This window comes from Haemorhous mexicanus, chromosome 1 (genome assembly GCF_027477595.1).
Source record: "Haemorhous mexicanus isolate bHaeMex1 chromosome 1, bHaeMex1.pri, whole genome shotgun sequence".
Classification (NCBI taxonomy): Eukaryota; Metazoa; Chordata; class Aves; order Passeriformes; family Fringillidae; genus Haemorhous; species Haemorhous mexicanus.
Window position 1 is genome coordinate 123,722,524 of NC_082341.1, and position 27,458 is coordinate 123,749,981.

Below are 27,458 nucleotides of genomic sequence, written 5' to 3' on the forward strand. Positions count from 1 at the left end.
TGCATGTTACTTTAAGAGCACTGAGTGTTACAGTTTTCAAACAAAAGACACTTACAGTAACCTGGTACATAGATGCTTTATTTCTGACATTAACGCGGTCTGTACTGTGAGATTCTCTTACATAAAAGAAAAGTTTGTAGTACAACAAAAACTAAGATAAACAAGGCATTTGTTGCACCTTATGTCAAACCTTAGAACAAAAATATGGTGTAATATGTATTTAGGTTTCATGCAAGTTTGGCTGCTGCATGTACAATTTACCTATAAACTGAAAGAAATGCAAATGCACACAACATTCAAAAAGTAATAAGATGCCTGACATATGAAAGATTAAAACCTTCCTGCTAAAGCAACAAAGTAGGAGTTAACTAAACGATCCAACCAATACCAACACAAATTTTGACTACTTACCATAAATCTATGCTTAAACTTGGTATAGGTAGCTTTGATGATACCATTTCTACTTCAATATACCATCCAGATTCTAGATAGTCATTCTGTCCTAATGTCCGATTTCATTTTTTGCGAATTAAATGCTGTCTCCAGCATGACATGTTGCTGTTAAATCCATTCTGGTAATGCACACCTAAATCTAGTACTGCCAAGAATTCCAATTGACTCCTTCAAATTTTGCTAGGTGAGGAGTAATCCTGGCATGATGGGCATTTTCTGATCCCTTGCTTATAATAGGATTCCCGCCCCCCTTAAAATTTTGATGTGAATTAAAAACTGCTAAAAATGTTTGTGCCTATTACTATCAGAGCCAATATCAAAAAGCTCATAAAAACAAGGATTGTATAAGCTTTGAGATGCTTTAAAAAAGTTTAAGAACCCATTACCTTCCTTGTGCCACTCATCACATGTTAAATTTCTCCATTAATTAATTCTTCTCTACCATCTTTGATATCAAAGTGTTAGGAACACTTTCCACACCCTGCATAGTACTGGTTGATCTCATAAAGTTAACTAGAGAACCTGACATCGTGTAATTTTACATACAGTGCATATGATGCTCGCTCTTTCCATCTCTCATAGCAGCAAGCCGATTCTGCCACGATCTGTAGCAGCACACCCGGGAGTGGAGAGGAAGAGTGTTTGAATTATAAATAACTAAAACTACAGTGTACAATTCTATTTACCTGTCAGTATTCTGTTGAGAGCACTCCATTATAACTTGCTCGAAATTAACTACATAAAAATCTCTACAACAAAAGCAAACCAAAACATTCCTTCAAAATCAAAAATAAAGACATAAAATAAGTGCAAATACCTAAAATAGGCAACTAAAGCAAGTGTTGTGACCTGTATACCTTTAAATAAGGACAAAGATTTTTCATAAATAAAAGAATGTTCTCTTTGCTCTTCAAACATTTAGTCAGTATATAATGGTCAAAGTTAAGTGCAGATAAATTGTTTTGAGATCCAAGGTGCCAAGTTTCTTTAAAAAAAAAATAGGAATAAAATATACATATTGTAAATGCATTAGTTTTTAGTTCCTATGCAGGACAAAGTACTCCTCGGTCACATATAACACCCCACCATTTCTTTCTAAATATATTTAAACAAGGTACAGGAACAGTTGCTGTATAATACAGGAATACCTTGTAATTATGTTGTAGACCAACATGATTTTAGGGCTATAGTGCAATCTTTATGTAGATGTAACATACAGTATAGATTTTTACACTTCACCACTGTAATTCTTCTGCTATTTCATATATTTTAAACTTGTCCTTTTTCCATTTTAGCTGTTTTAACAGGAAACAACATTGGCCTCTAGACAACCTGCATACATATAAATATCTACATTTAAGCTTTGAAATGGAAATAAATTATAAAAACAGACTCCTTTCCAATTTACAAAATTTTGCTTGTTCCTACATACTGTACAATACATTCAACAATCATCTCATTTTGAGATTTATGAAGAAAATACTGATGCTTTACACTAAACTTAATTCACCTCCCTCTGCCTACTTCTAGTACCATTTGCAAATAAATATATTTAACACTGTAGTTAATTTCATTGTTTTGCAGCATACCAAAAAAAATTAGTAGTGCAACTTTCTATCCTTCCTTTGTACTCCTTTCCATTGTGTTTCTTTATATACTAGAAAAATGCTACATAAGCAAAAGCACATTCAGTCATGTATGTTGCTCGTTTGGAAACCAGTAACAACCTATAAACCTACTCTATATTGAAAATGCTCTAACAGATAAAAAAGCAATGCAAGTCAAAAGAATAAATATGAAAAATAGACCTAAAAACTGTATGTTGTCAGTACTGCAATGTATTTTACCCTTCTTTATATTTTAGGGGGTTACTCTTTTAACATCTAAAAAATTCATTGCAGAACTGTTTGCGGTATCCCTTCGTAATGAATGCAAGAGCTTCATGTCTGTTCTTTGTCAGTCAAAAGAAGAAAGGAAGCTTTAAGGTAGCTTTAAGGTTTCCCTTGGCAGACTCTCTCAAAGACTTAATTCCCAAGTATGGCACGGGAATCGCCTTCAGCATTGTTTCAGTTTCAATGGAAAGAGATGGTTGTCAGCTGCAGTGACCATCACAGTATCAGAGACCTTGAATTGCTGTTGGTAGCTGTGTATGTGCTCAGATACCTTCTTGCTTGTTCAGTCATGATAAGCTGGTCTTCTGTTTTTCCATAAACAACTGCCTCCCAGTCACGACTTGGCTGCATAAAATAAAATTCTGTTAAAAAGCTCTTTTAACAAACTAAAATACTTAAGCAATTCTCATACAATGTTTCAGAGTAATAATAAATTATTAAAGCCTAGCAATAATATATTTTACTGAGAAGGATCCAGTTCTACAGTACAATACCTAAAACTTGTGACAAAGCTCCCTCACTACCCCTTAAATCCAGCTCCCCAGCAGTGCATCTGGGTTATGCTTTGAGTTCAAACATACAAAATGAAAAACACTCTTCAATAGAGTCTAACCAGTTCAACAATTAATACATAAAAGGGAAGCTAATTAAGTTATCTTCTCTTTGAATGTCTTCCTCTTTAAATGTGCTAAGTTCAACAGGCAGAAAAACACTTTACTGACAGCTGTCTGGAGATACCAGGGAGGGTAAAATGATTTGGGAACTGAAAAAGAAGATTGTGAAGAACTTCACTGAACCAAGTGACAGCTGTGGAAGAATAGTCAGATTTTTGGGGAATATATTAGAAACAGCAAAGGAATTGGGAATGACAATGATGAATGGAAGAATAATTAAGCTACTAGTCCTGCTTTTTCCATGAAGCAAAGCCTACATCTTCACATAAGGTACTGAATCTCAAGCTGATTCATTTCAGCTCCAAATTGGACCTGACACTGGCTGATTGTAGCATGATGAAGAATGCAAGATCCTCTCCCTCCCACATGGAGCTGGAAACTGATCCAAAGGATCAGTTCCACACGTTGATTCACAAAGAAAATTAGCTGTTTGAGCTTCTCTGTAAATTTAGCAGAACTTGATTCATGGAAAGGACTTGGGGTTAGACAGGCCACAAAACTGAAAGGGAATTTCTCCAGGAAAACAGGAAAAAAAGATGGTTCAATGAAAATATTTGTGAGTATACTATGACTAAGCTCCCCTTTTAAGTATTCTGAAGACCATACTTCTGGGACAGATAAATGTATTCATGTTTGCTACAATTTGCAGCAAAAGAATTTTCTGGGTTTTGTTTTTGGTTTTTTTTTTTTACTTTTAATATCACAATTAAATGAACTTTGTTCTTCTTCCTCATAAGAAAAAAACAGAAAGCAAGATTGCTGTCTCTCTACTTAAAAACATCATTGTTAAAGCAATTAAGTAGAATATGGAAGGTCAGGCTCCAGGTGTCCTGTCTTCTGGGTTATTTGTTTTTTAATGTTTTCATTAATACAGAGCTGTAGATATTCTGAGAAGATAAAAATACCTTATACATTAACCCCTATGGGACAAACTGGAATTGGCACAAAGGTCAAAGAAATCTCTTCTTAAAGCTGATGATCAGGACAGAGGGAAAACTAGCTTCAATGGTTTTACCAGTAAGGAAAATATACGTATGTAAAAGAACAGGCCTGTTACAAGAACAATTACCAAACAGAATCTGTGGATAAACTCTGCTTAATGAATCCCACTGGGCTTATTATGAAAAGTAAGCACCGGACAAATCTGAGAAACTAAAGTCCTAAAGAAGTTGGGTTTGCACCAGGTCAAGTTTTCTAACTCCTAGTCTTGGGCACCCTAACCTGTTTTGTTGGTCTCCTCCTACCCTGGATTTTTCACCCCCACATCCAAATCTTAGTGAAAAATCAGTTTGTTTCACTGAAACAAAGTGTGAAACATCAGGGTTGTGTTTAAAGAACTTAGCTAAGAATAAACACTCTGCAGAAAAATGACCAACTTATAAGAAATAAGAATCATGGAAACACTGAAACTGGATCACTGGTTTCAATAATTCTAGGTATTAGTGCAAGACAGAAATAAAGCAACACAAAATTTCTTTGTTAACCCACTAACAGAATTAACAGAATTCTTTGCATCCAGACCTGAAGAGTTTTCTCCATTTTGACATTTTTTGTAGCACATGTATTCAGTTTCTTCTTAATTACTGCATTTGCTTTGTTTGCTGGATTTGTATCCTGTTTTTCTGATGTCAGGTTACATCTGTTGTCCTGTATTTCCAACAATGGTGTCATTAATAAAGATGTGGTATATGCATTTTTTGACTATTGACAAAAAAGAGAGTAGAGAACAGGAATAATAATTAGTAGTTAATACAAAAAGACTTCAAATGCTGCCTTCAGAGAAGCCAAAATGTAAATAAAGTAAATACCATCAGAAAGACCCTAGGAAAGAATCCGAAAAGAAAATGTAACGAAGTGTATGAAGAACTAGCCTGGTCCATACTGGGATCCATAGTACAACAAGCAGCTGCTAGCATGGTTTAGGTATCACTGAGTAGACAGTTTCTTTACTCTAAAGCCACACCACTCTGATATATTTTGTTAAGAACAAGATTTGATAAGGTGGTAACTACAGAACAGTTTAAAAGAAAAAACAAAATTCACTTTCACGTCTAGGACAATCCTTGTGAAAGTAAGGACAAGGAGACTAGAATCAAAAAAGTTGTATCACATCAATTTTAGGGAGAGGAACTGCTTTAAGAACTGAAATAAGCACTGTATGGATCATTCCAGAAGAATTTTATATATTGGTAATGTCTATGGAAATAAACATAAATTAATTCAGCTTCAGTATACAAAAGTGGAAGACAGATATATGTCAATTTTAAAGACCAAAAGTTAGTTCACAGTAACAATGGCTAAGTATTTGCTTGCTTACAAAAACAACCCATTAAACTGCATTAAATCACCTTTAAGTATTTATTCTTCCTCAGACCTTATTCCTAAAGTATCATCACATGGACACAATTTGTACTTAAAGATTGGTATATTTTTCATTTTTAAATAAGATACTACTGCTATCTCTCTTGCTAGGAGTGAATGTTTTGTTGCACCAGCATTCCTTATAAAAATGAAGGAAACCCCAACTTTTCCCAAGTCCCCAGCGTCTAATGGACCAAAATATCATGGTGTATCTTAACCTGGACTCAGTAATCCACAATGATGTGTCATAACAAGACATCACTAAGAGAACAGCAGGCATTTTGGTCATGACTGGAAGGGCTGCAGCACTGCTGCTCCTCCCAAGAGATGTTCCTGGGGAAGCTGGCAATTCCCACTAGGTGGCAGAGCACCCAATACCCAGCAGGAAGATTCCAAGGCTTGGCACAGAGTCTAAGAGGCACTTTAGAAGGGAATTTAGAAAACCAGCTAGAAAGGAGTATGAATGACCTAAGCACCTTACACTGGCTTTTTAAGGAACTTGGCTCCTACATCCTGTACACAGCCTTAAACTTAATCAAGAATTACAGACATTTACTCTTTGAGCATTAAACACATACATGCATTAAGAACTCATTGGAACAAAGTTTTCCTACAAGACTAAAGAGTAAGCTATTCAATTACTCCACTGAAAAACATTAACCTTCTTTTTAAAGGAAAAAGGGATCAAAATAGCCTCATATCTGATTTCCTCATGTCTTGGTTGTTGAGGCAGAAGTACTCAAATTCCTTTAGGCAGAGAAGCACACAAACTTCATCTTTTACATGCTTGATATTTGTTAAAGTATTCCCCTACTATGTGAAGCAGGAAAAACATGCTGCCTAATATGCAATTAGGTATTTTCAGAACACATTTGCCAGACTGTCAAGCATGCACAGCACAGGAGTAAATGTCATCTTCCTGGTATATTACAGAAAGCTTCAGCATGCTGTGTATGCTAAAGTTTATAGGCAACCAGCATGGAAACAGCTTTGCTACAAACCTGTAAAGCATTCACATTATTTTACCTACTCTGAAGGACTGAAAGGAAAAATTCATGCATGAATTCAAGCCCAATGCTCACCTATTTCTTAAGTACTTAAAACAATATTTCAAGCTGAAGGTACTTTTCACTGTCTAGATGCATTAACCTAGCAACTTCAGTCCAAAAATTTATTTTAGTGGGCAGAACAAAAGATACACAGTTCCATATTAATATTGCTGCCAGCGATGCTCTTCACTTAGATTAGTTTAGTTTAATTCTTACCTGTACATCTAAACTATTATCTTCTGTCAAACGCTGGACCCCAACCTCCTCTTTATCCTGTGGATCTAGGACCAGTGATTTTCTGACTTTTTTAGAAAAGTTGTGCTGAAATAAACATCGTGCAAAAAAAAAAAATTGTAAAATATTATTTCAAAGCAGTTATTACCTATTTGAAATTACTATTGTCATATTACCTCCTGCTTGCAGTTTTTATACAAGGTGTCATCTTCCTCCTTGGGAAATATATCTGTTCCAGTTTCCTCTTTCAAAACTTCCCTAATGTCTTCCTCCGAGAAGGCAAGTGGTTGTGACTAAACATTAATTAAAATTGAAGAAGAAAATACAGGAAGTCTATTAGTGGCCAGTTCTTACAACATTCTACTTTCAGCTAACGCAGACCAGAAAAGAGATCTTGCAAAACATAGCAAGGAAGAACCTAAGCTACCACAGTTAAAAACCACAGGGCTACATTTCAAGGCTATGAAGATTATTTTAAATTCATTTTACTCCACATTATTTTTAGCCAGATAAAACATATATATACACACAATAATGCCTCAAAAAATGCAAGGTAGCATTAAAGAAGACAAACTACTTGTTTGCAAATGGTTATCCACTGATAAAAGGGATAAAAGTAATTTATATATACTAAATACCTACATAAACCACATATAAGTATATATACATGCATAAAAACACACTAAAAACTGTACTGGAAATGTGTAACTGTTGTGAAATGAATTTATACCAATTTTAACACAAATCTTTGAATAAGACATTGATAGTCCTAAGTACAGTACAGAATTTCACAGAAGCCATACAGATGGCTCCTTTGTGTACCAACAGGAGAAGAATTCCCTTAAGCCCTCAAAATTTGATTTTGAACAGGAGGTTAATAGTGGACAGAAACAGGAATGCCAAACCACTCCATTTGCATAGTGAGGGACTGTGAATCTATAGGGTAACACAGATGGTGCCAAGCCCTGTGGCAAAGTCTGAGCTACCTTCTGTGTTTGCAGAAAATAAGCAGTCAATATATATTGGCTGGAATCTTTTCAGAATTTGAAAAGCATATGTCTCCGGAATTCCAAAAGTTATTATGCATTAACATACCTTAGCTAGGCTAGGAAGAGAACAAAAATTTAATTCATTTGGAACAAACTAACAAAAAAAGGTAACATTATCCATAGTCAACAAAACAAAAAAAAAAGTGTGTCACAGCCAGCTGAATCAGAGGATCATGAACTGCTATACTAAAATTTGGGGATTTAGGATGAAGAAAACTGCAAACATCACTCAAGATTACCACACTGTGGTAAACACCTAGTTTCAGTCTACAGTTTGGTGCTGTAGATTTTGGTGCTGTAGAAGCACCAAAATCAAAGAACAACTCAGCTCTTACATAGCCCAGAGGATTCAAAGATAATACAGTTTTTCAAGTGAAAAGTGAAAGTTTTTTAAAATAATGAGGTCAGTCATACTAATCTACAGCAGTTTGCTCTTACCAGATTACCCAGCTGGAGAACCCATACCCATTCATTCTCTGATTTATAATTTTTCTTTTGAAAAAATAGAATCCTAAAGTATTGAAATTTCAGGCCTTGTAAGAGATACAGTTTTAGCAAAGATAGGCAAATTCAAAACAACTCACAAACGTGAAACTGATGCATTTAAGATTACTGTGGATCAAATTATTATATGTACTAAATTACTAATCAAGAAGACCATGCCTTCATACTACACTGAAGGATACAAGTCTACCAACCAGATCCAAAGCAGTTTTGATTCACATTCTAGCTGTTCTCTAGGATAAGTAAATACTTTTTAAGATCACACTAAGGCTTACAACACCTCAAAACCAAGAGGGCATTTAGACTTCAACAAAGGAAAGAAACAGTATAATCACATACCATAAGCCTGAGGGGACCATACTTTTTTTCCTGAGCAGCCAAAGCATTTTTAAAAGGAGTTGGTGTCCTTGGTGTTGAACCCAAAAGAGATCTTCTCATTGTGGGACTTCTAAAACTATTCAAGCATAGAAAAGCATTCATATATGCATTTTAGCATTTTAATATTTTATCATTAGCAATGTCATAAAAATAATCTAAGAAACATTTTAAAATACCTTCACTTACACAACAGATATCACTACCATGCATCTGAAAGTACTGAGATCACCATAGCATTACCCCATGTGTATTAAACTTTAATTTAATAACACCACCAGATGTTTAATGAAATAAACCTACCCCACATTTTCCTTTTGATCTTGTGGTGTCATTTCCTTGTGTAAAGGAGTCGTAATAAGAACTTTCTGCCCACAGATTGGAGTCGATGTAAATGCAGGATTTTCAAAGTTAAATTGTTCATTTCCAGAACAAGTGTTGAAAAACTAAGCACAAGAAAGGAAGAAAAAAAAAAAGCAACCTTACAGGACAAAATGTCACCATTGTGCTGAACAGCAAAACCCCCCAAATTATATATATATATCTATATATCTATTTGAAAGACTTTTGCTGACAAATCCCAATACTCTATTCTTGACTTACTTATTGCTGAAACCTTGATTTTCTTCTTAAAATCCCTACTCCTTAATTAGGTGACAGAGACAAAAGGTCTGTATCAACAATTATTTGCATGAGAAAGTGGGAGCTGAGACACAGGTTGCCACTGCTGCTACCGCCCTCCCCATTAGTCTTCAAAATAGAGGTTGTTTAACAGTATATTTTAAATATATTTACCCTTATACAGAAGTTTTAGGAAGTTTTTTGACATATTTATTTAGGCTACAGTGTACTACTAGGGAAGAAACTACTTACAACTTATAACCCACCCCCACAGTCTTCACGTTTGGCCCTATTTCCAAATGGACTCACCTGTGATGGAGAAAATGGTAGTGTTTTCACTGGCGTGCGCTTTAGTGCAACATTGACAGCATCGTTACACAAGCCGTCGTTCAGCTCAGTAACCGGGGACTGCCCAACACGCAATCTCTTCTTCTTTCTCAGGATAGCAGGTGGATTGCTGAACTTGCTTAAGTTTGAGGTTGATGAAAAAACTGTTTCCTCATCCCCACTGATGCTGCTGTGGTTTTTGCCATCAAGCATAACGCCGACATTATACTGGCACTCGGCAGCCCCTTCGCTGTGTTGGAGCCGCATTAGTTTCACTGGAGCTGGCTTGACAGGGGATACAACAGCCTCGGAGAGCTCAAAGCACGTATCACTCCATGCTACCGGATCCTATGGGGCAGGATGCAAAACACAAGCAGGCTTATCCAAGATAACTTCAGAATGTCCAGGCCAATCTGTCAGCCCGCTACCACCACAAGCCATATATGGAATTATTATCTGTGTCTTTCATACAATCATAAAACACTGGATATTTTAAGACACAATTCTTTTAAAAAAGGCAATAAAGCAGTTGATAAGGCAGAAATTATAGACTAATACAAAATATGGTAAGTATTTTACACATATTGCGTACATTGACACTCCTAATTAAACACTTATTTTTAACAAGGAACTCAAACTTACAATTTCCATAAGATCTAGTGCTTCTGCAAATTCTGGAATGGTTTGTAGAGGTGTTAACATTCTATTTGCTTCTACACCCAAATACTTAGGTGGTGAATTCTGCTGAACAGGTGTGATGCGGGTCTCATCCATGCTGTAGAAATTACTTGTTTGTTCCTCAAGGCTACTTAGTGTATTAGGCATACAATCCTCCATGATAAAATTTCCAGACCAACAAGACAAGCTTCCAGCTTGCTAAAAAATTATGAAGAAACATGTTAATCTTGTTCAACTTAGAGGCTGAAAAGAGTCAATTATGTGACTGCAAGGCGGGAATAAAAGTAGTGTGTGGAAAGACTAAGACATACTAAGTATAACTATTAATTTTGGCATTTTCAAATACTAATTTTCTGTTTCAATTAAAGAAATTAGTCTTCTCTTTACATTAACACGCTCAACATTCTCAAATTGTGTAAGATTTTTATCTTACCTTACATTCATATCTTATACACACTCACAACTTAGGTAATTATGGGCTGTATTGGAAGCCATCTCTGATGCCAAGTTTCCTGAGTACCTGAACACCAGTATATGAAGTCATCTTCAGTACAGAACACTGAACTTCTAATTTTAAGATTAGAAAATGTTTCTAGAGTGTGAAATAATACTTGTTTGATCTGGGTTTTTTTAATGCAGATTTTGCATTAATAGTTAAGTAAACTTCTAAAAGGTTATCCCACTTCAGTACACTGCTTAGTGCCCAAGAAACAAACTTTCATTTTCACTGGAAATCTAGAAGCAAAACAGATGCTACTAGATAAGCAGAACTGCACTGTTTCAAAAGAATGCCAGGAATAACTCTGCCATATAAAATCTGAAGTTCACCTGTAACCTAAACTAGTGATCAATATGGTTGAGTTAGTTAGGTGTCTGATATGCACAGCCCTCTGAAGAAATCAGTGACTGCCATCTGCAAGTCACCCTAATTCTACAGAATTAGGGAAACTCCACTGAATTTACACACAAACTGTGCACAGTGCATATTTATTTAGTGTTTGTCATGTCCAAATGTGGATATTAAGTATTGCAAGCACTCACACTGAAGTTTGAGGAAAACATAATCTACAGGACATTTCAAAATCAAATGGGGCAAAACCCATTATTTTTCACCTCTACTGGGCATAGGATCAACATTGCTGATCCATAAAACTGAATGGCAATGATATCAAACACGTCACCTCCTGAAGAGGATTAAAATAGCGGGTCTTAAGAACTGCCAAATTGCTGGTCATATTGCTGCTGTCTTCACAGTTTAGAAAACTGCACTAAAAATAAGTTGTCTCAGTTCTAATATATAGATTTTTCTTTTCCAATGCAACAGCCATAGGTTTGATTTTAGAGGGTCAGGTGAAAAAACACCATACTAAAACCACACAACCGTTACTGAATTTCTGAGGATTAACCTCAGTAATGCAAATTCAAATATTTAGAGAAATTTACAGTCCTTACAGAAGACATTTGTTTCCTTCTGATTTCATTCTCTGCTGACATAAGTAGCAATTCAAGTTCCTTTATTTTCTTTTCTTTATCAGGATCATCATCAATAAATGGCTGCTGAAAAATTTAAGAAAGAAGCCATTACTATTTTTTACTTGCACCACCTCTTCACAATAAAGATTCTGCATTATAACACACAGCTGTATTTTTAACAGGAATCCACACAGAGAGGGAACAGAACTGTTCAGGTTGTATCCCATTTTGCAGTACAGAAGTCACCCACAACTGAAACAACTCCAATTACCAGGAGATGGATCTGATATTAAAGTGGTGTGTAAGGTGGTATTTTAACTGGATTCTAATATGGCCTGTAAGTTATCTGTGTGCTAAACTAAAGTCACTATATTCTATCTTAAATAGAACCAAGTGCTGGCACACTGGTTTGTATGTTTGTGGTTTCTACAATTCTGTGTTATTTATCCTCACTAAGTGTGCAAGAAAGTGTTTCAAATCAGCATTTTATGACGCAGTATTTACACAAGCAATCCCACCACTACTATCAGAAAAGAAAATTAACTAATTGGTTTTGATTGGTTTGTTTGTACTTAACCTCCTTAACACCTTCCATTATTACTATAAATATAGGTGAGGACATATGCTATCACCAGTTTAGACAGTACTTCAAGGAGCAGAAAGTATCTTATACTTTTCTGTGCAGGGCAATCCAGACTGCCAAAAGCCAATTGAGGCTTTGTTGTGACTTGCATTCCTATACCATTATCAGGGAAGAAAATGCATGAAACAGATGACCTGCACAGGGAAACTTCAGGTTAGGTAAAGAGTTCTACAGAATTCCACTATCTAACACAAAAAAAATCCATGTATTATTCCATGTCTTCTTTTACTAATTCCAAATAAACAAGAATTCTTCCAAGGCGTCATATTAGAAACCAAGATCTATATTCATTCTGCACCACAAGAGGAATTTCATATATATTCCAAGTGAGCCCAAAAAAGCAAAAGGAAATAATATATCCAATTTCTATTTGTTTTAAAATTCCTTAATTCTTCAGGATTTAGAATGCTGCAAAAGGGCAACTGATTGAAAGATGTTTATCAGTAGGAAATAAATAAAATCTAATGAGAATAAAAGAGCAAAGCCAGAAGTGCAAGTCACAGAAAGTTGAGTTTTTCAGATAGGGTTATATTTATTACAAAGATGTAAAGTCTTGTGTTTAAACCTCTCATAAGCTAGGTAATACTAATATAGGTCACAATTTAGCCTCAAGATTTAACAAACAGACTATGTTTTAAGCCGTATTTCTGTCAGAACTAATGTATCTGGGATATAGAAAGCTTCATTTTTCCTACATAAAACTACCAACTATACTAACAAGCTTACTTACAGAGGAACCAGTATAAATGTAGGTGAACGATAAAGACTACCAGTCATTTTGAAGATACACATATTTTCATTTTACTGAATAATACTATGCAGTAAATTCTCTTTAATTTATTAAGGCTGTTAACAATTTACCTGAACTATGTTGGAAGAAGATGGAGCATGTTCTAGACAGCTGGCTTCTGGTGAGGCATACTGATATGCTGGAATCTAAAAAGACATAAAACATTTTACAAGCCCTCAAGAAAATGAGGATATAAAATCAACTCTCGTTTATTATACATTAATTATTTATGGTTTACAAATCCTGAGTTGCCATAAAATCACAAAAATACTCAACAGATCTTCAATCTTTCATGTGTGTTTCTTGTTTCAAACCAAATCAATTATTTGAAACTGGGAAATACTTATTGTCCTAAATTTTGAACTTACATGTGTCTGAACAGGCACATAAAATTGATTCTGAGTGTGCAAGTGTTCCATAGTCAGACAAGGTTGGGGCTGAAGTTCAGCAGAACTAGCGCTTTCAGACTTTATAACACTTTGCAAATATCCTTCCTGTTCCACCTTTCTTCGCATTGTTGAATTCCAGTGATTTTTAATTGAATTATCAGTCCTAAAATGAAAGCACAAAACAGTGACTTGTTTCCAAATCTCAAAATTTAACATATGACAAAATTGACAGGGTTTGTACAGTAGGTTAATCTGAAGCCACAAATTCAGAAAGCTCCAGCAGCTTAGACCAAAAGTTCTGTAATCAGTAGGGTTTTGGCATAATGACTAGAAAGCTACTCTTTTTAGAACTTCCTTCTACTAAACTTCAAGTGTGCCAGAAATTAAAAGCAGAAAAGGAGAAAGCCTTGCTTCTGACTGCAATCACAATGAGGAACCTTTTTTCTTAGATACTTGGAACAGTTTAATGAACACATAGTTATTTACCCCTCTGCTATAAATTTGCAGCGCAGGTAGCTAAGAAAATCACCTTGCTGTCCCAAAACATAAAGGCACTTTGGCTGGTGTTTGCTACTGGAAGACATCCCTTCTAAAATTGACAGCCTGCAACCCCCATTCTGCATTTTATGTGCAGCTTTGTGGAAGAACATCCTACTACCTCTTCATGCCCTTGATCATGGATAGGATAAAACAGGCATGGCATTTTGACAAGCAGGCTGAAATCACTCAAAACACTAAACAAACATTAAGGCGAGAGTAGACTATAACTGCATTACTGTCTAAAACACTAGCATTATTATTCCTAGTCTTAGGTAGAGGTACACAGAAACAAAAATTGGTTAAAGCCCTGTTCTCATTTAAGGGCACTCCAAGAAGTATTCCCCTTTTTCATCCCAGTAGCGTTGGACTCTACAGATCCCCCAGGTCTATGATCTTAAGCAGTCTTTAGCTAAGAGTGTCAGATTTATTGACAACAAACAAGGTAGTAAATAGGAATTCTTCTGTCAAACTCATCTTTCCTCTCCAAAATTCTATTTAGATGCAACCCATTCTCTTCTCATTCCTCCAAAGCATTTACTGTGAGCCGTGGATTGTGCACTTCATCAAAACACGACATTTTTAAACACACATCCCTCGTTACACCAAGGTAACAAATGCTGATATTCCTCAGGCACAGCTAGACAGTCACCTCTTCAACACATAAACTGAATTCAGAAAGGGACAGCTTAACACTGAATTTCAGTAAATGGTACAAGGTGAAATAATTATTTCATCAAACTCTTCACACACTAAAATCTTGTTTTCCACAGAAAATCGGCAGTGAAACTTGAAAGAAATAAAAGGCAAACAATGCACACAATTAATTCTTAACTTAGAGACTTTAACCAACTAACTTTGCAATGCATGACTCCTAAGTCTGGACTTTTGAAGGTTACTAAGATTTTCTTTTACAAGTGTCAGTTCAACAAGTGCTACACACACACAAAAAAAAAAAAAAATCAGATCTTAAATCAGGAAAGTCATCATCAAATGCATATTAATGAAGGCACTTGGAGATCACTTCACTTTTCTACCACTGCTTGCAGTTAATTCAGTTCAGTTCTGTTATAGAGGGTTTTTAAGCAATCAGGAAGAATCTGAAGACACCCACAAATGGTTAGAGCTCTTTTTATGGGTTTGACATTTTTTTAAGAATACAGGTCAAATGTGACAGATTTTTGGCATCTATCAAGATAACTATGTTTTGATGTAAGTCTCAGCAGATGCTCTCTAACTAACAAGTTACGATTTGAAAGGGTACTGAGATGAGCACTTTTCATATTCCAACGTTTAACACAAATAGAATTGAAAAGCACCTTCCAGGAAGCAGTTTTGCTATTTCAGCCCATCGGTTTCCCAAACGCTTGTGAGCTTCATAGATTATTCTGTCCTCTTCTTCTGTCCACGAAGACTTTTTTACCTCAGGATTGAGATGGTTATGCCATCTTTCTCTGCACTGCTTGCCTATTCTTCCTTTCAGGTGTTTTGCAATTAGAGACCAGCGCTTTGGACCATACTTCTGAACTAATTCAATAACCTGCAATACAGATGAAAGCACATTATAATTTCAGAAACCTAATTTACCTAATCAAAGGCTGAGAACATTGATAAACACACATTTTAGAATATCAATCTAATAGGCAACTGATATCAGGCTTAAGGAGGCACACAGTGACTTGGGGGTTTAAAAATAATTTTTCAAGAAATCAGAAATTACTAACTCCAAATTCTCTCTTATTTAGAATATAAGTGTATACTGATGAAAACATTCATTTGGAAGTTTCCTTTCCATCACCCACTGCATAAGCTGACATTAGGAAAGGACAAAAAAGAAACAGGTAAACAATTCATTTGACTATTTTCAACAATATTCATATGAGAAAAGCGCCACACCTCTACATCTAGAAATGGAATGGAGGCTGGGATTTTTTACAGAGTAGAAGCTCTTTCTTAAAAGACTAATGAGAACTGTAAAAATAATAGATTAGGAAGACCATATTCATAAATTGGCAAACAGTAGTTTGAAATATCTTAGAACAGTTTTAAACAGTAGGAACAAGAAACCAGTTTGAAATACCACAAGAAATCTGTATTTGCATCTCCCCACCAGGCAGTCCAGGTTGTGCAGGCAAAAGGCTACAGTATGGATTAAAAACAGCAAGGTGAAAAAGGAGCCTAAACCACTGATAGCTTCTTTACACAAAGAAATGGTTTCACAGAATATTGAGTGGAAAAGAACCAGAAGGATCATCAAGTCCAATGGCCTATACAGGGATCACTCTCACAACTTTGGCATTATTAGCACTATGCCCTAACTAAATGAGCTGATCTCAGGGTTGTAACAGTAGGTTATGAAATAATTTCCTTTATTCCCAAACCCTTCAAATCTGGTGGTTTTGAGGAACAAAAGATGTAAACGAGACCTTTGACCTTTAGTGCTACAAAGAGATTTCCCCCCCCCACTTGATAAACTAGAGTAATTCAGCCAGCAATCTCACTAATGGGAAATTAAATGCTTGAGCAGACCCAACATTCCATCTACTTAGGAGAGAATTTTTTTCTTCTCACACATCATAATGTAATAAAAAGTATACATGTCACAAGACTCATCAGACATCAACTATATGGAAATGGAACTTTAAAAAAGTACACATTCTCAGCAGTCATATGTCAATTTTATTAAAAAGCAGAGTATCTATTAGCTTTTGTTACCCTCTGATCTTCTTCTTTAGTCCAGGGACCTTTAATCAATTCCGGGTTTAGTACCTTCTGCCACCGATGCTGGCACTGAAAATCCGAACGATTCTGAAACAGTTTTAGAAAAGCAGTGTAGCTGTTATACTCTCAAATACATAAAGCTGTAAATACATTCTAGCATGAATTATTAGCTTATTTCAAATTAAAAGACTTATTTAGAAATTTGTTCTAAGTATAATCATTAAATTCTCCCTTATTTCTTATTTCATTTACTTATTAAAAAACTCTTCTCTGGGAAAAAAACAACCTTGCATGAAGCTCTAATTTAATTATTTCAATGTACTAACTTGATAATCAAATTTAGAACTTACTCATCTTTTAAGAAATATTTATATTTATATATGTCCTCATTACTCCACATTTTCTCTGAACTTTGTGGTTGATCTATTTTTGACATTATCTATAACTTAAATAAGGGGAGAAATTTTTTAAGGAAATACTTTTCCTTTCAAATAAAATAATACACTTTTTGCTAAATCCCAAATGAATGTATTCTCAGCTCTTTACTAGAGTGTTAAGGAAAACAGATTTAGATCAAATTTAGTTAACATATACTAATTAAACAACACTGGTTTTGCTGGTCAGGACAGATGGTGCTTTTCTGTAGCTTCACTAAGGATCTTTTGAAATATTGTTCCCAGTTATGAAAGAGAAGTAACCTTCACTTAGCCTCCTAAAAACTGTCTATATGAAAGGGTTGGTCCAATGCTTAGAAATATACAGGTAAGAGCCTGCCCCAGGACAGCATACTTTTTTAACACTGGGACATGATTATTTACTTGCTTCAGAGCAAGCCGTTGGAGAGCAAGTACCAATTGCAAGGTTTTCCTGGTCTTGTCTACCAAGTAAGGGTGTTACCATGCTAAGATGAAGTTAAAGTAGCAGTCTGCAAGACCAGAAAAAACACCCAGACCACTAACACCTGAAATTACACTGTTCATAGTGCCTTCAAGCTAATCACAAGTAGTAACTGTATGATTAAAAGCACGCTACAGTTTTTTGCAAAACATCATCATTTCCTGTTGAAGAGAAGATGTAAAAGAAAACTCACTATAGAATAGCTGTTACTATTTGGACAAAACCATTTTAAATTGTGGCCTTTTAGTGCTTTTATCTTCTAGACTTTTCTGTAATCATAATATGATTTGGAGAGAAGAGCAAAGCAAATGACAGAATGAAACAATATAAATGTTTCAGTTTGCCTTAGCCACAAAAAAAAAAAAAAAAAAAAAATCAAGTGATTACAAGCTACACTCTCACTCTTGAGAGTGACCTTGAAGCCGTCTTCACTTTTTTCAGGCAAAATGGAGGGAAGGTTTATCTCTGCCTAGTCCAGCAAAGAAATGAGGGTTTAAAAGCACAGCAGTTTGAGAGCCTTTACAATTCAAAATACCCTTGGCTTTCCTAGCAAAAGACGATCAGCAAGTGTGAATTATGCCAGCCTCTATTATTTGGCTGTTGCAATAGGTCACCCAAAAAGGCTGTGCAGGCTCCATCCATGGAGATAATCCAAGCCAAACCCTGACCTGGGCAGCCTGACCTTGCTTGAGCAGGGGCTGTGAGCCAGATGACCTGCAGAAATTCCCTCCAACATCAACGATTCTGCAGTAGGCACCTGATTATGCACATTTCCTGTGATAACTGGGGAACGTTTTTTCAGCCTCACTTGGGCCCAGCTGAACAACAGGTTTTTTTGTCTCCAGAAACATTTTTTTTCAGATGGAGAATTTTTTACTAAACTGTTAGATCTGTTAAATGCAACTCCATGCTATACATGCATATCAGTATCACCAAATGTATTTTCAAACATCTTAATATAAAAGCCTTCTGATTCTCCTCTGCCATCCACTCATTTCACTGATTTTTATAAGGGAATAAGGTACATGTAAGGAATATGGATTTGCTTATGCATGACTTAAATTTAGAAGCTTTGAGTTTATTACCTGATATCTATATTTTGCCACTTGGAAAAAAATAGAAGCATCACAGTTGCACAAAAATATAATGAGAACAATGCAAAGTTATAGTTGTTCAGCATTTAGAATTCAAGTCCTTTTTTACCTTACAGTGGAAGTTCATACAACCACATCATCCCACACAATATTGTAAGAAGCTTAAAGGTAGAATGAGGTGCAATATTTTTGATTTCTAATATTTCAATATCCAATACTACTTCTAGGAAGTGATTTCAGCCTTATATTCCACAGCAGATATTTTATAGCATTTGTTCAAAAGAGAAACAAACACCATCAATTATAGTTGTAGGTACTTTCTACCATTACCTCAGGGAAGCAGTCATCACAATAAAAAAAAAAATCAAACCCAAACAAACACAAAACCCCCAACAAACACACACAAATAAATAAACACATGCGCCCCCTTGCCCATGGCAGTTAAGAAATTCATCCTGCTCCTTTCAAGCAATCTTTCAGACGCAACCCACTCTCCTAACTTTTTCAGAAGCAACCTGTGAACTGTGGCTACAGCCACCATGAGTAATGGAACCAGTAAGATACAGAAATGCATTCCATAATGAAAACAAATAGCAAGTGTGAACACAAAGTATTTTTGATCATTTCAGACTATCACTGAAGACCGAGTCCATCAGGTTCTTCAAGGTCTGGGCTAGATCAAGTCTATTTTAGAAGAACCCTCTAAAACAGCTTTTATTATGTGCTTCTGACTCTATTTCACTTCATTTCCAAGCTAGACATATGACCAAAGTAAATAAATATTAAGAGAACTTAACTAAAACAGAGATTCAACTTACTTGTAGATGACTAGCAATGAAAGCCCAATCATCTGTACCATTTTGTTCCACCAGCTTCTTTAGCCTTTCATCCTGTTAAGACATAACCTCAGCCAATAAATTTTACATGCTACCCCAATACAATACTAAATAATAATATATTTCATGAGCTAAGAAGACCAGGTAGGGATCAAAGTAAAACAAAAAAAAGTATTACCTCTTCACGAGTCCATTTCACCTTGCTACATATCTTCTTCAAACCTTTTTGCTGTGGTACTTCATAGTCATGATCCATATATTGAAAGTCATCGTCTTCCTCACTGCAAAATACATAAAGCATGAGTGAAGAAGATCAAAATAGAGTTTAAAAATACCTCTGAAAAGCCTTTTTTCCTAATTACTTGCAGCTTTTTTCCAATCTGTACATATTGTTCTAAAATGACATATGGGATTTGCATGATCACAAGGTCTGCCTCTAGCATTTCACCATGTCAAATTACCAAATTAATTTTAATTTCAAGGCCACACACTGGACACAACTCCTTCCAAGACAAGATTTAAATTTGAAGTAAAAACTACTTTTTAAGATTCATGTATTGCTAATACATTTTTTCATCTTTATTTTACATGAATGAGCTTATAGAGTGGTGTTAGGCTGCAAAACACACTCATGAGCCACCTCCACAAGTGAAACAACAAACACAAGAAGAATGTTAAGTAAGTAAATCTCAACTTGAGATTTTATGTGGGCTCCTGACTTGACTAAAAGCGTTGCCTCGGTGTTACAGGAATTAGATACAAATCTTTGAAGACAGACACGTTCCAGAATAAATAACTTCGGCCTCAGTGCTGAGCCCTAAAGCGCAGAGGCAGAGGGTCAGGACAGCCAGGTACCGCTGCGACTCGCGTAGATCACGCTCCATCTACTGGAGAAATGCCGAACTCCACATTCTGCGTAAACAAAGCCTTCCAAACAGGCGGCACAGGGAAGTGCTTCATGGAATCATCGCTTAAACTTGTGTCAGTGACTCATGTTAGCATAAATTCAAACACATGTGGAAACCTAGCTCTAACAACAAGAGCTGCTGTGCCCCTGCATTAATTATACCAAAGGCACAAAGAAGGGACTCCTGTCCAAATACATCACTTAAATTAAAAGCAGTTTCACAGTGTAATTTTTTTCTTCATTTTATTATTGGTACAAAGCATGATAAAAATATCATAAATTCAGGTTCAAAACAAAAATTATTTCTTCTCATCCTTGACAATTACTTCAATTTTTTTAATCAAAAGTATAAAAAAACTCTTCCCCAGTAATGAAATTAACCTGTGCTATGGATAATCTCTCCATTTTTTTCTAGAACATGCAATGATCAGCACAGCACGCTGATTAACCACTTACACATTATTTGTTATTTCCCATTAAGTCTGTTCCTGTCAGCCACCGAGGACATACTTTATTCAAAAGCATTACCACAGGATAGTAAGTGCTCAACTCCTGCACACTTGTTTCGCATCCTACACCACATCTGCATTTGCCCTACTTAGCTTCATGATGCAGCAGGAAAACATAAGCAAATTAAAACTTTGCTGAGTCGCTGAAAGACAAGACAGCAAACTTGTGGGAAGGTCAACAGCAAGTTCATCATACTTTGGGAAAAAAAAAAGATCTGCAAACACTTCAAGAGGTTTGAATTAAGTGTGCTAAGACTTAAAAAACCAAAACTTAAACTCAGAAGTAACACTTTTTTCTGCCTTCCAACCAACTCCTCTTTTTTCTTTTGTCCACAGGTATTTGACATACTTCAGGGATCTATCTTAGGACTGTAATACCAAAATACACTTATCATAATACCATTTCATACCAAGTAGGCCATACAGTTCACTTAAAACTAAAATCAGGCCTTCTTGTAAAGCCCTTTGTCAACACAACCTCCTCACCCACTGCAGAGAAAACTAGTTCGTGAGCAGTCTCCAGTAAGGAGAAAAGTCAAGGGGATTCAAAAGCAGAGAAGGGCTCCATGTGCACGGCAGTGACGCTGATGACACCTCCAGTGCCAGAGCAGGTGAGGGCCCCGCCTGGGGGCAGCTGCGGTTCAGAGCCCTCCCTGGGAGCTCTCTGGCCGCACACATGTCCCACAGCCACACCAGTGCCTCTGCCAGCCAAGCAGGCACTAACCTCTCTGGCACCTCCATTCCACCTGAACAACCACCTAGTCCTGAGTCTTTCTTAGACCAGTGCTATGATAGACTATAAATCAAATCCTGATTAATGAGTGGGACTACTATTCTAAGTTTTCAATTAAAAAGACGAGATTTTTAAAGACATGTGGTTGTTTATAGTTCCTTTGACAATTCTTTTGCAGTCATGAAACTGCTAAAATACTGCACCAAAGTGGAAGGCATCCACCAAGTTTCATCAAATAAGACATCTGGGACAATAAAGTACATATTTTGTGAGATCTGCACTAGCTGTCCTTGCAATTCTGAGTTGAGGACCATTAAAAGAAAAAAATCAAGCTTGCAACTGTAACGATCAAGAAAAGCTTAACATTAAATGAATGTAAGATTAAACTCAATACCATTTGGTGCAAAACAATTACACTTTCTCCTTACTTCACACCTAGATCAAAAGTCTTGAAGTCACTTTCATGAAAACTCATAGCTTCAATGATTTAGTTTTGGAGATACCATCATCAGACACTGACACAACATCCGCCCTGGGCTACCGATCTCTAACCAAACCTTCCTCTGCTATCCACAACCCGCTGTACTTTCAATCACGAAATCAAAGCACTCCACAGCCATGGGAGATAATACAATCTAAAGCTTGACAAAAATGAAACTACTGTGTGTAATACCACAGGTGAAAGTCCCTTAAACTACAAAATGCTGATCAGGAGTGCCAAGAAACATGCTGCCTCCGAGCTGTTCTTGGAGACAGCCAAGAACAGATAGCTTCAGCAGTCAGGCTCTACAAGCAAAGCCCTTTGTGGCTTACACAACTAGAACACCAAAGCATTGTTTTCTTGTTTTATTTGCAGCTTTTCAAAAAAATACTCTCTTATAATTTTTCCCATGTCAGAGGAAAACACAAAAGCAGTTTTAATATGCATAACTTTGAAACCACCCCCAATTCAATGAAAGTATACATTCACAACAAACCCCAGATGCCACAGATAACTCACCGAGTATCCTTTACTTTCCAAATCCTTCTTTTACATTTCTTTATAACTTTCCAGAAACTGATTTAAGACAGGAATAACCATAGCAACAAAACATATCTCCAAGATCCACCTTCTGAATACAAAGCAAAGACACACCCATTCTCATATCAATATAACAAAAGATGTATGAAAGCCATCTAGGGCAGCTGCTGGAGACCTTGTGCAAAACGTGATCTCTCAGGAATATTTCAGGCTAGATTGTGATATCTCCAGTCAAAGAATATATCAGCTGAGAAAAAGTAGCTGCATTGAACATATTGAAAGAATCAACAGGCCCAAACCTTATATCAAGGCTGTGCCAAAGCCACTTGGTGGGTGAAAAGGAAAAAGTGTTACTCCAACAAAAAGAAAATAATCAGCACGGAAAGCTACTGGGGAGACAACGTAGTTGTTACTGACAAGCGCAGTTGCCCAGGTAAGCTACAACAAAGACGACCTGAGTGAAAGCACAGAAGTGAAGGCAGCTGCCAGGGGAAAGGCGGGATTTGTAGCCGAGAGGTGGTGCCCAGAAGTCCGAGAGGAGATACCTGCGAGGGTGCCGGAGGGGGGAGGGAGGTGGGCAGTGACAGCCAAGGCCGGGGCGGTGGAAGGAGGCCGAGAGCAGCGGTGAGGGGCGGGGCGGCACCTGGCTGGGATCCCGGGGCGCGGGGGGAGCACCTGGCCGGGATCCCGGAGCGCGGGGGGAGCACCTGGGCTCGGGACGGCGGCGTGGAAGGCAGCACTGCCCGGGAGGGGATGGGGGGCAGAAAGCGCAGAGCGCCCTGGTCCCGCACTCACCTGCGCCGTCTCTCCGCCATCCTCGGCGCGCACCATAGGGGGGGCCGGCACGGCCGCGGGGCGCAGCACGGAGCCCCCGAGCCGCCCGGGCTCCCTCTCTCACAGCCGGGCAGGGACGTAGCGGGGCACCGGCGGCTTAGAATGCCTCTAGCCGGGCAGGGATCCTCCCAGGGCAAGCTGCTCCCCGCGGTGCCCGCAGCGCCCCGGCGGCCGCCCTCAGCCCCGGCCCGGCCCCGGTGCGTCAGGCATGGCTCGGCCTGGCCGCCGCCCGCAAGGTCGGGGCGCGCAGCGGCCCCTTTCTCGCCCCTACTGCGCCTCGCTCTCCGATGCTGTCAGAGCTGCCGCGGGCTCCGGCGGCGCCCGCCGCCCTCCTTCCCTCCGTCTCCGGGCCGCTCTGCTCTGCTCCGCTGCCCTGCCCTGTGCCCGCCCGGCCCCCGCCGCGCACCGGCCGCCGCCACCGCCGCTCGGGCTCAGCCGCCGGCGCTCGCGGCGCGCTCGGCCGGTGCCGCCCGAATCTCGCGCGCAGCCTCCCCCCCGCGAGCCGCCGTTTGAATCTGCGCAGGCGGACTGACGCCCCATTGGCCGCCGCCGACCGCACGCGGCTCCGCGCGCCGGGCGGGAGGGGGCGGGGCCTCGCGCCGGCGGGCGGGCGATATGACGGGGCCGGGGCGGGGGGAGCGGGGCGGCCCCGTCGCAACGCCCCACCGCGAGCGCCCGCGAGCCGCCCCCGCGCCGGCGGCAACGGCGGCGGCTCCCGACGGCAAAAGAGTGAGAAAGTAACGGCGGCACCGCCCCCGCGCGGCAAAACCTAGCGTCTCCTTCGAGCCGGAATCGAACCAGCGACCTAAGGATTCCCGCGGGCCGCGCCTCTACAGTCCTCCGCTCTACCAGCTGAGCTATCGAAGGGAGCTGGCGAAGGGTTTCTCTTTTTGAATTAAATCCTTTTTTCCGGGTGGCGCTGGCGACGTGTGCTGTAACTGGAGTTGGAATCCTCTTCCCGAGAGCGGCTGGAGCACGGAGACGCGTCCGGGACTGACACATGGAACTGCGAGCGGCCCAAACGGGCATCGGCGGCTCCCGCACCCCGGGCCCTGCTGCCCGCGGTCGGTCGGCGCAGGGGGCGCGGCGCTCTCGGCTTCTCACGCTCCCGCGCCGGGGCGAGCTGTCCCGGTGGACGAGGGCAGTGCTTCCCGCTTCCCTCCCTTGCGGAAAAACCTATGTCCTGTCGTTGCTCGCATGCTTAGGAGAGGGTAGCGAAGGCTTCCCATCAGCAAGCCAGCGCTCTTACGGGCTCCTGCTCCAGCCACGGCACGGGGCTGTCGGGAAGAGGTCCCCCCCAGATAGAATCAGGTTGGAAAAGACCTCTCGGATCATCGAGTCCAACGTATGACAACACCACCGTCAACTGCATCACGGCGCTGAGCACCAAACCCAGTCCTTCCTTGAAAACCTCCACGGGCGGCGACTACACCACCTCCCTGGACAGCACATTCCAATGTTTAGTCACCCTTTCCGTGAAGAAATTCCTAATGTCTAACCTAAACTTCCCCTGGCACAGCATAAGACTGGGTTCTCTCATCCTGTCACTAGCTGCCTGGGAGAAGCTGAACCCCACCTGGCTACAACTTTCGTTCTGATGGAAACACGGCATCGCATCCTCGTGTGGCTGTGCTGATGGACACGTGGACTCCACAGAGCTCCTAGGAGATCAAGGTGGGAGCACCTGCTTTAAAGACGGGTCTTGGCAGCTGCACAGTCAAAACAACCCAGAAAGGGTAGGGACAGCATTTAAAGGTGCTCAGTCATGGTGTTCACTTGACACTGGAGTGCTCACATCCATCACAGGAACAAACCATCACTTTTTATTCATTGCAATGTGATTTTTACTTTAGTCGTCTAAAGTAAAACTAGTCCATCACTAAAACCAGCAGATGGTTTCTTATCCATCATCTTCTTTCCACATATATTTTTTTCAATTGTTTACTTAAGGAAATTTGCTAACCACCACCACCACAAAGGCAAAGACCTCCTGAAGCTGTCACCATCGTGAAGTAAAAGCTACATTCCAGCAGAAACTCTGTGTGTTCTAGGTATTTCCCAACACAAGTCTTTAGCTGGAACTATAGAATGATTGGGGTTGGAAGGGACCTTAAAGATCAAGTTCCAGCCCCTATGCAATGGGCAGGGACACCTTCCACTGGACCAAGTTGCTCAAAACTCCATCCAACTTGGCCTGGAATACTTTCAGGGATGGGGCGTCCACAACTTCTCCAGGCAATCTGTTTCAGTGCCTTACCACCCTCAGTAAAGGGTAATCATTTTTTCCAAATATCTAATCTAAACTTATTGTCTTTCTGTTTGAATCCATTCCCCTTTGTCCTGTCACTACATGAGATGTTCCAGTTATGCTTTAAATTATATTTAAAGAGAGGTGCTCCACTCCCTTGATCATCTCTGCAGCCCTCCGCTGGACCTGCTGCAGAAGCTCCTTGTCTCTCTTGTCCTGAAGAGCCCACAGCCCTCCAGATGTGGCCCCACCAGTGGAGGGGCAGGATCACCTCCCTCCCCCTGCTGGCAATGCCCTTGCTAATGCACCCCAGGGCACCACTGGCCTTCTTGGGCACCAGGGCGCACCGCTGGCTCATGGGAAGTCTGTTGTCCTCCAGGATGGAATACACAGAAGTTATCTGAATAAACTAAGCCGTGTATGGAGTCTGCACATCCCCACAGCACTGGAGCTGCTCCCAGTACATCCCCACGGCACTGTCAGTGTTCCCGGTGCATCCCCCCGGCACTGTCAGTGCTCCCAGTGCATCCCCACGGCACTGTCAGTGATCCCAGTGCATCCCCCCGGCACTGTCAGTGCTCCCGGTGCATCCCCCCGGCACTGTCAGTGTTCCCGGTGCATCCCCACGGCACTGTCAGTGCTCCCGGTGCATCCCCCCGGCACTGTCAGTGTTCCCGGTGCATCCCCACGGCACTGTCAGCGTTCCCATTGCCTGCGGGCGGGAACGCCGGGCTCGCAGCGCCCCCTGCACGGGCACGCGAGAACTACAGGCGGCGGCACAGCCCCTACGGCACGGGAGGGCAAAAACGCAGCAAAACCGCAGCAAAAACCCAATTTCACCCTCTCCACAAACCCACCGTTACAAGGGCGAACTAGAATCGTTGCATCTTTCACAAAGAAATTTAAATCCTTGAGGGTTTTATTTGTAGTCTTTGCTAATAGGTCTTCAGCACCAACCTACATTCCCTGTGATGCTCTTTTAGTATCCAGAGATGACAACGCAGCAGGTTTCCCCACATCAAAGCTCTGACAGGAGTCTTTGAACTACAAAAGCAGTAATGAAAAAGTAATAAAAAACACCCTGAGACAGGATTTGTGTCATCAGCCTCATACAGTATGAAATGGCAGCTTTTAGCATTCATTTATATTTAATTCACAGTGAAAGGAGCCTGAAATAAAAATATTATTGTTGAAATAGGTGCCTTCTTGTATATTCCCATAGTAACACGTGTGATCCTAATTTGCAGGAAATAGATCCTGAAAGCATTAGCTGAAGCAAATTGCTAAAATAATAAGCACTGTTGGTCCTGTTGTTAAAAGGAATAATAGCCTAAAGATGTAGTTTGTTATGACATCCAGTAAATATTCTCCTTGGAGTACACCAGTAAGCACATACATGCCTCACTTCTTTTTTTCTTTTTTTTTTTAATCCTGTTTCTGTTCTGTGTGACAAGGTCTAATGTTTGGAGTTACTTTTGCTCCTACATGATTAAAAAAAAAAAGTATGGAGATGCATTCTCCTCTCTCTGTCTCTTCTTAGCTTCTAATAACTTGACAAAATCAAGCCAGAGATCTCCTACTCTCTTCAGAGACCTTTTAAGAATGTAGG

General features: G+C 39.4%; 1 protein-coding gene and 1 non-coding gene across 5 annotated transcripts; both read right to left on the reverse strand.

The window, feature by feature from the left end:
• Positions 1-57: 57 nt before the first annotated feature.
• On the reverse strand, positions 58-23,850 carry MYBL1 (MYB proto-oncogene like 1). Of its 4 annotated transcripts, none has more exons than XM_059861562.1 (16): positions 23,563-23,850; positions 19,776-19,878; positions 19,580-19,651; positions 16,765-16,857; positions 15,369-15,589; positions 13,492-13,675; positions 13,195-13,269; positions 11,670-11,774; positions 10,182-10,415; positions 9,522-9,887; positions 8,895-9,037; positions 8,556-8,670; positions 6,840-6,956; positions 6,646-6,750; positions 4,541-4,720; positions 58-2,690 (listed from the first exon to the last, which is right to left on the reverse strand). In XM_059861562.1, the coding sequence occupies exons 1-16, from the start codon at positions 23,580-23,582 to the stop codon at positions 2,562-2,564; spliced, it is 2,262 nt and encodes a 753-aa protein (XP_059717545.1). In that variant the 5' UTR covers positions 23,583-23,850; the 3' UTR covers positions 58-2,561. The 4 variants fall into 4 exon arrangements, with proteins under 4 accessions (XP_059717545.1, XP_059717517.1, XP_059717525.1 ...); XM_059861534.1 differs by having other exon boundaries at positions 11,670-11,771; positions 23,563-23,723; XM_059861542.1 differs by lacking the exon at positions 11,670-11,774 and having other exon boundaries at positions 23,563-23,723.
• A 528-nt stretch (positions 23,851-24,378) lies between these two features.
• Positions 24,379-24,468, reverse strand: TRNAY-GUA (transfer RNA tyrosine (anticodon GUA)). Its single transcript is given in 2 exon segments — positions 24,379-24,414; positions 24,432-24,468. It is a non-coding gene; the product is annotated as a tRNA-Tyr (tRNA).
• Positions 24,469-27,458: the final 2,990 nt, after the last annotated feature.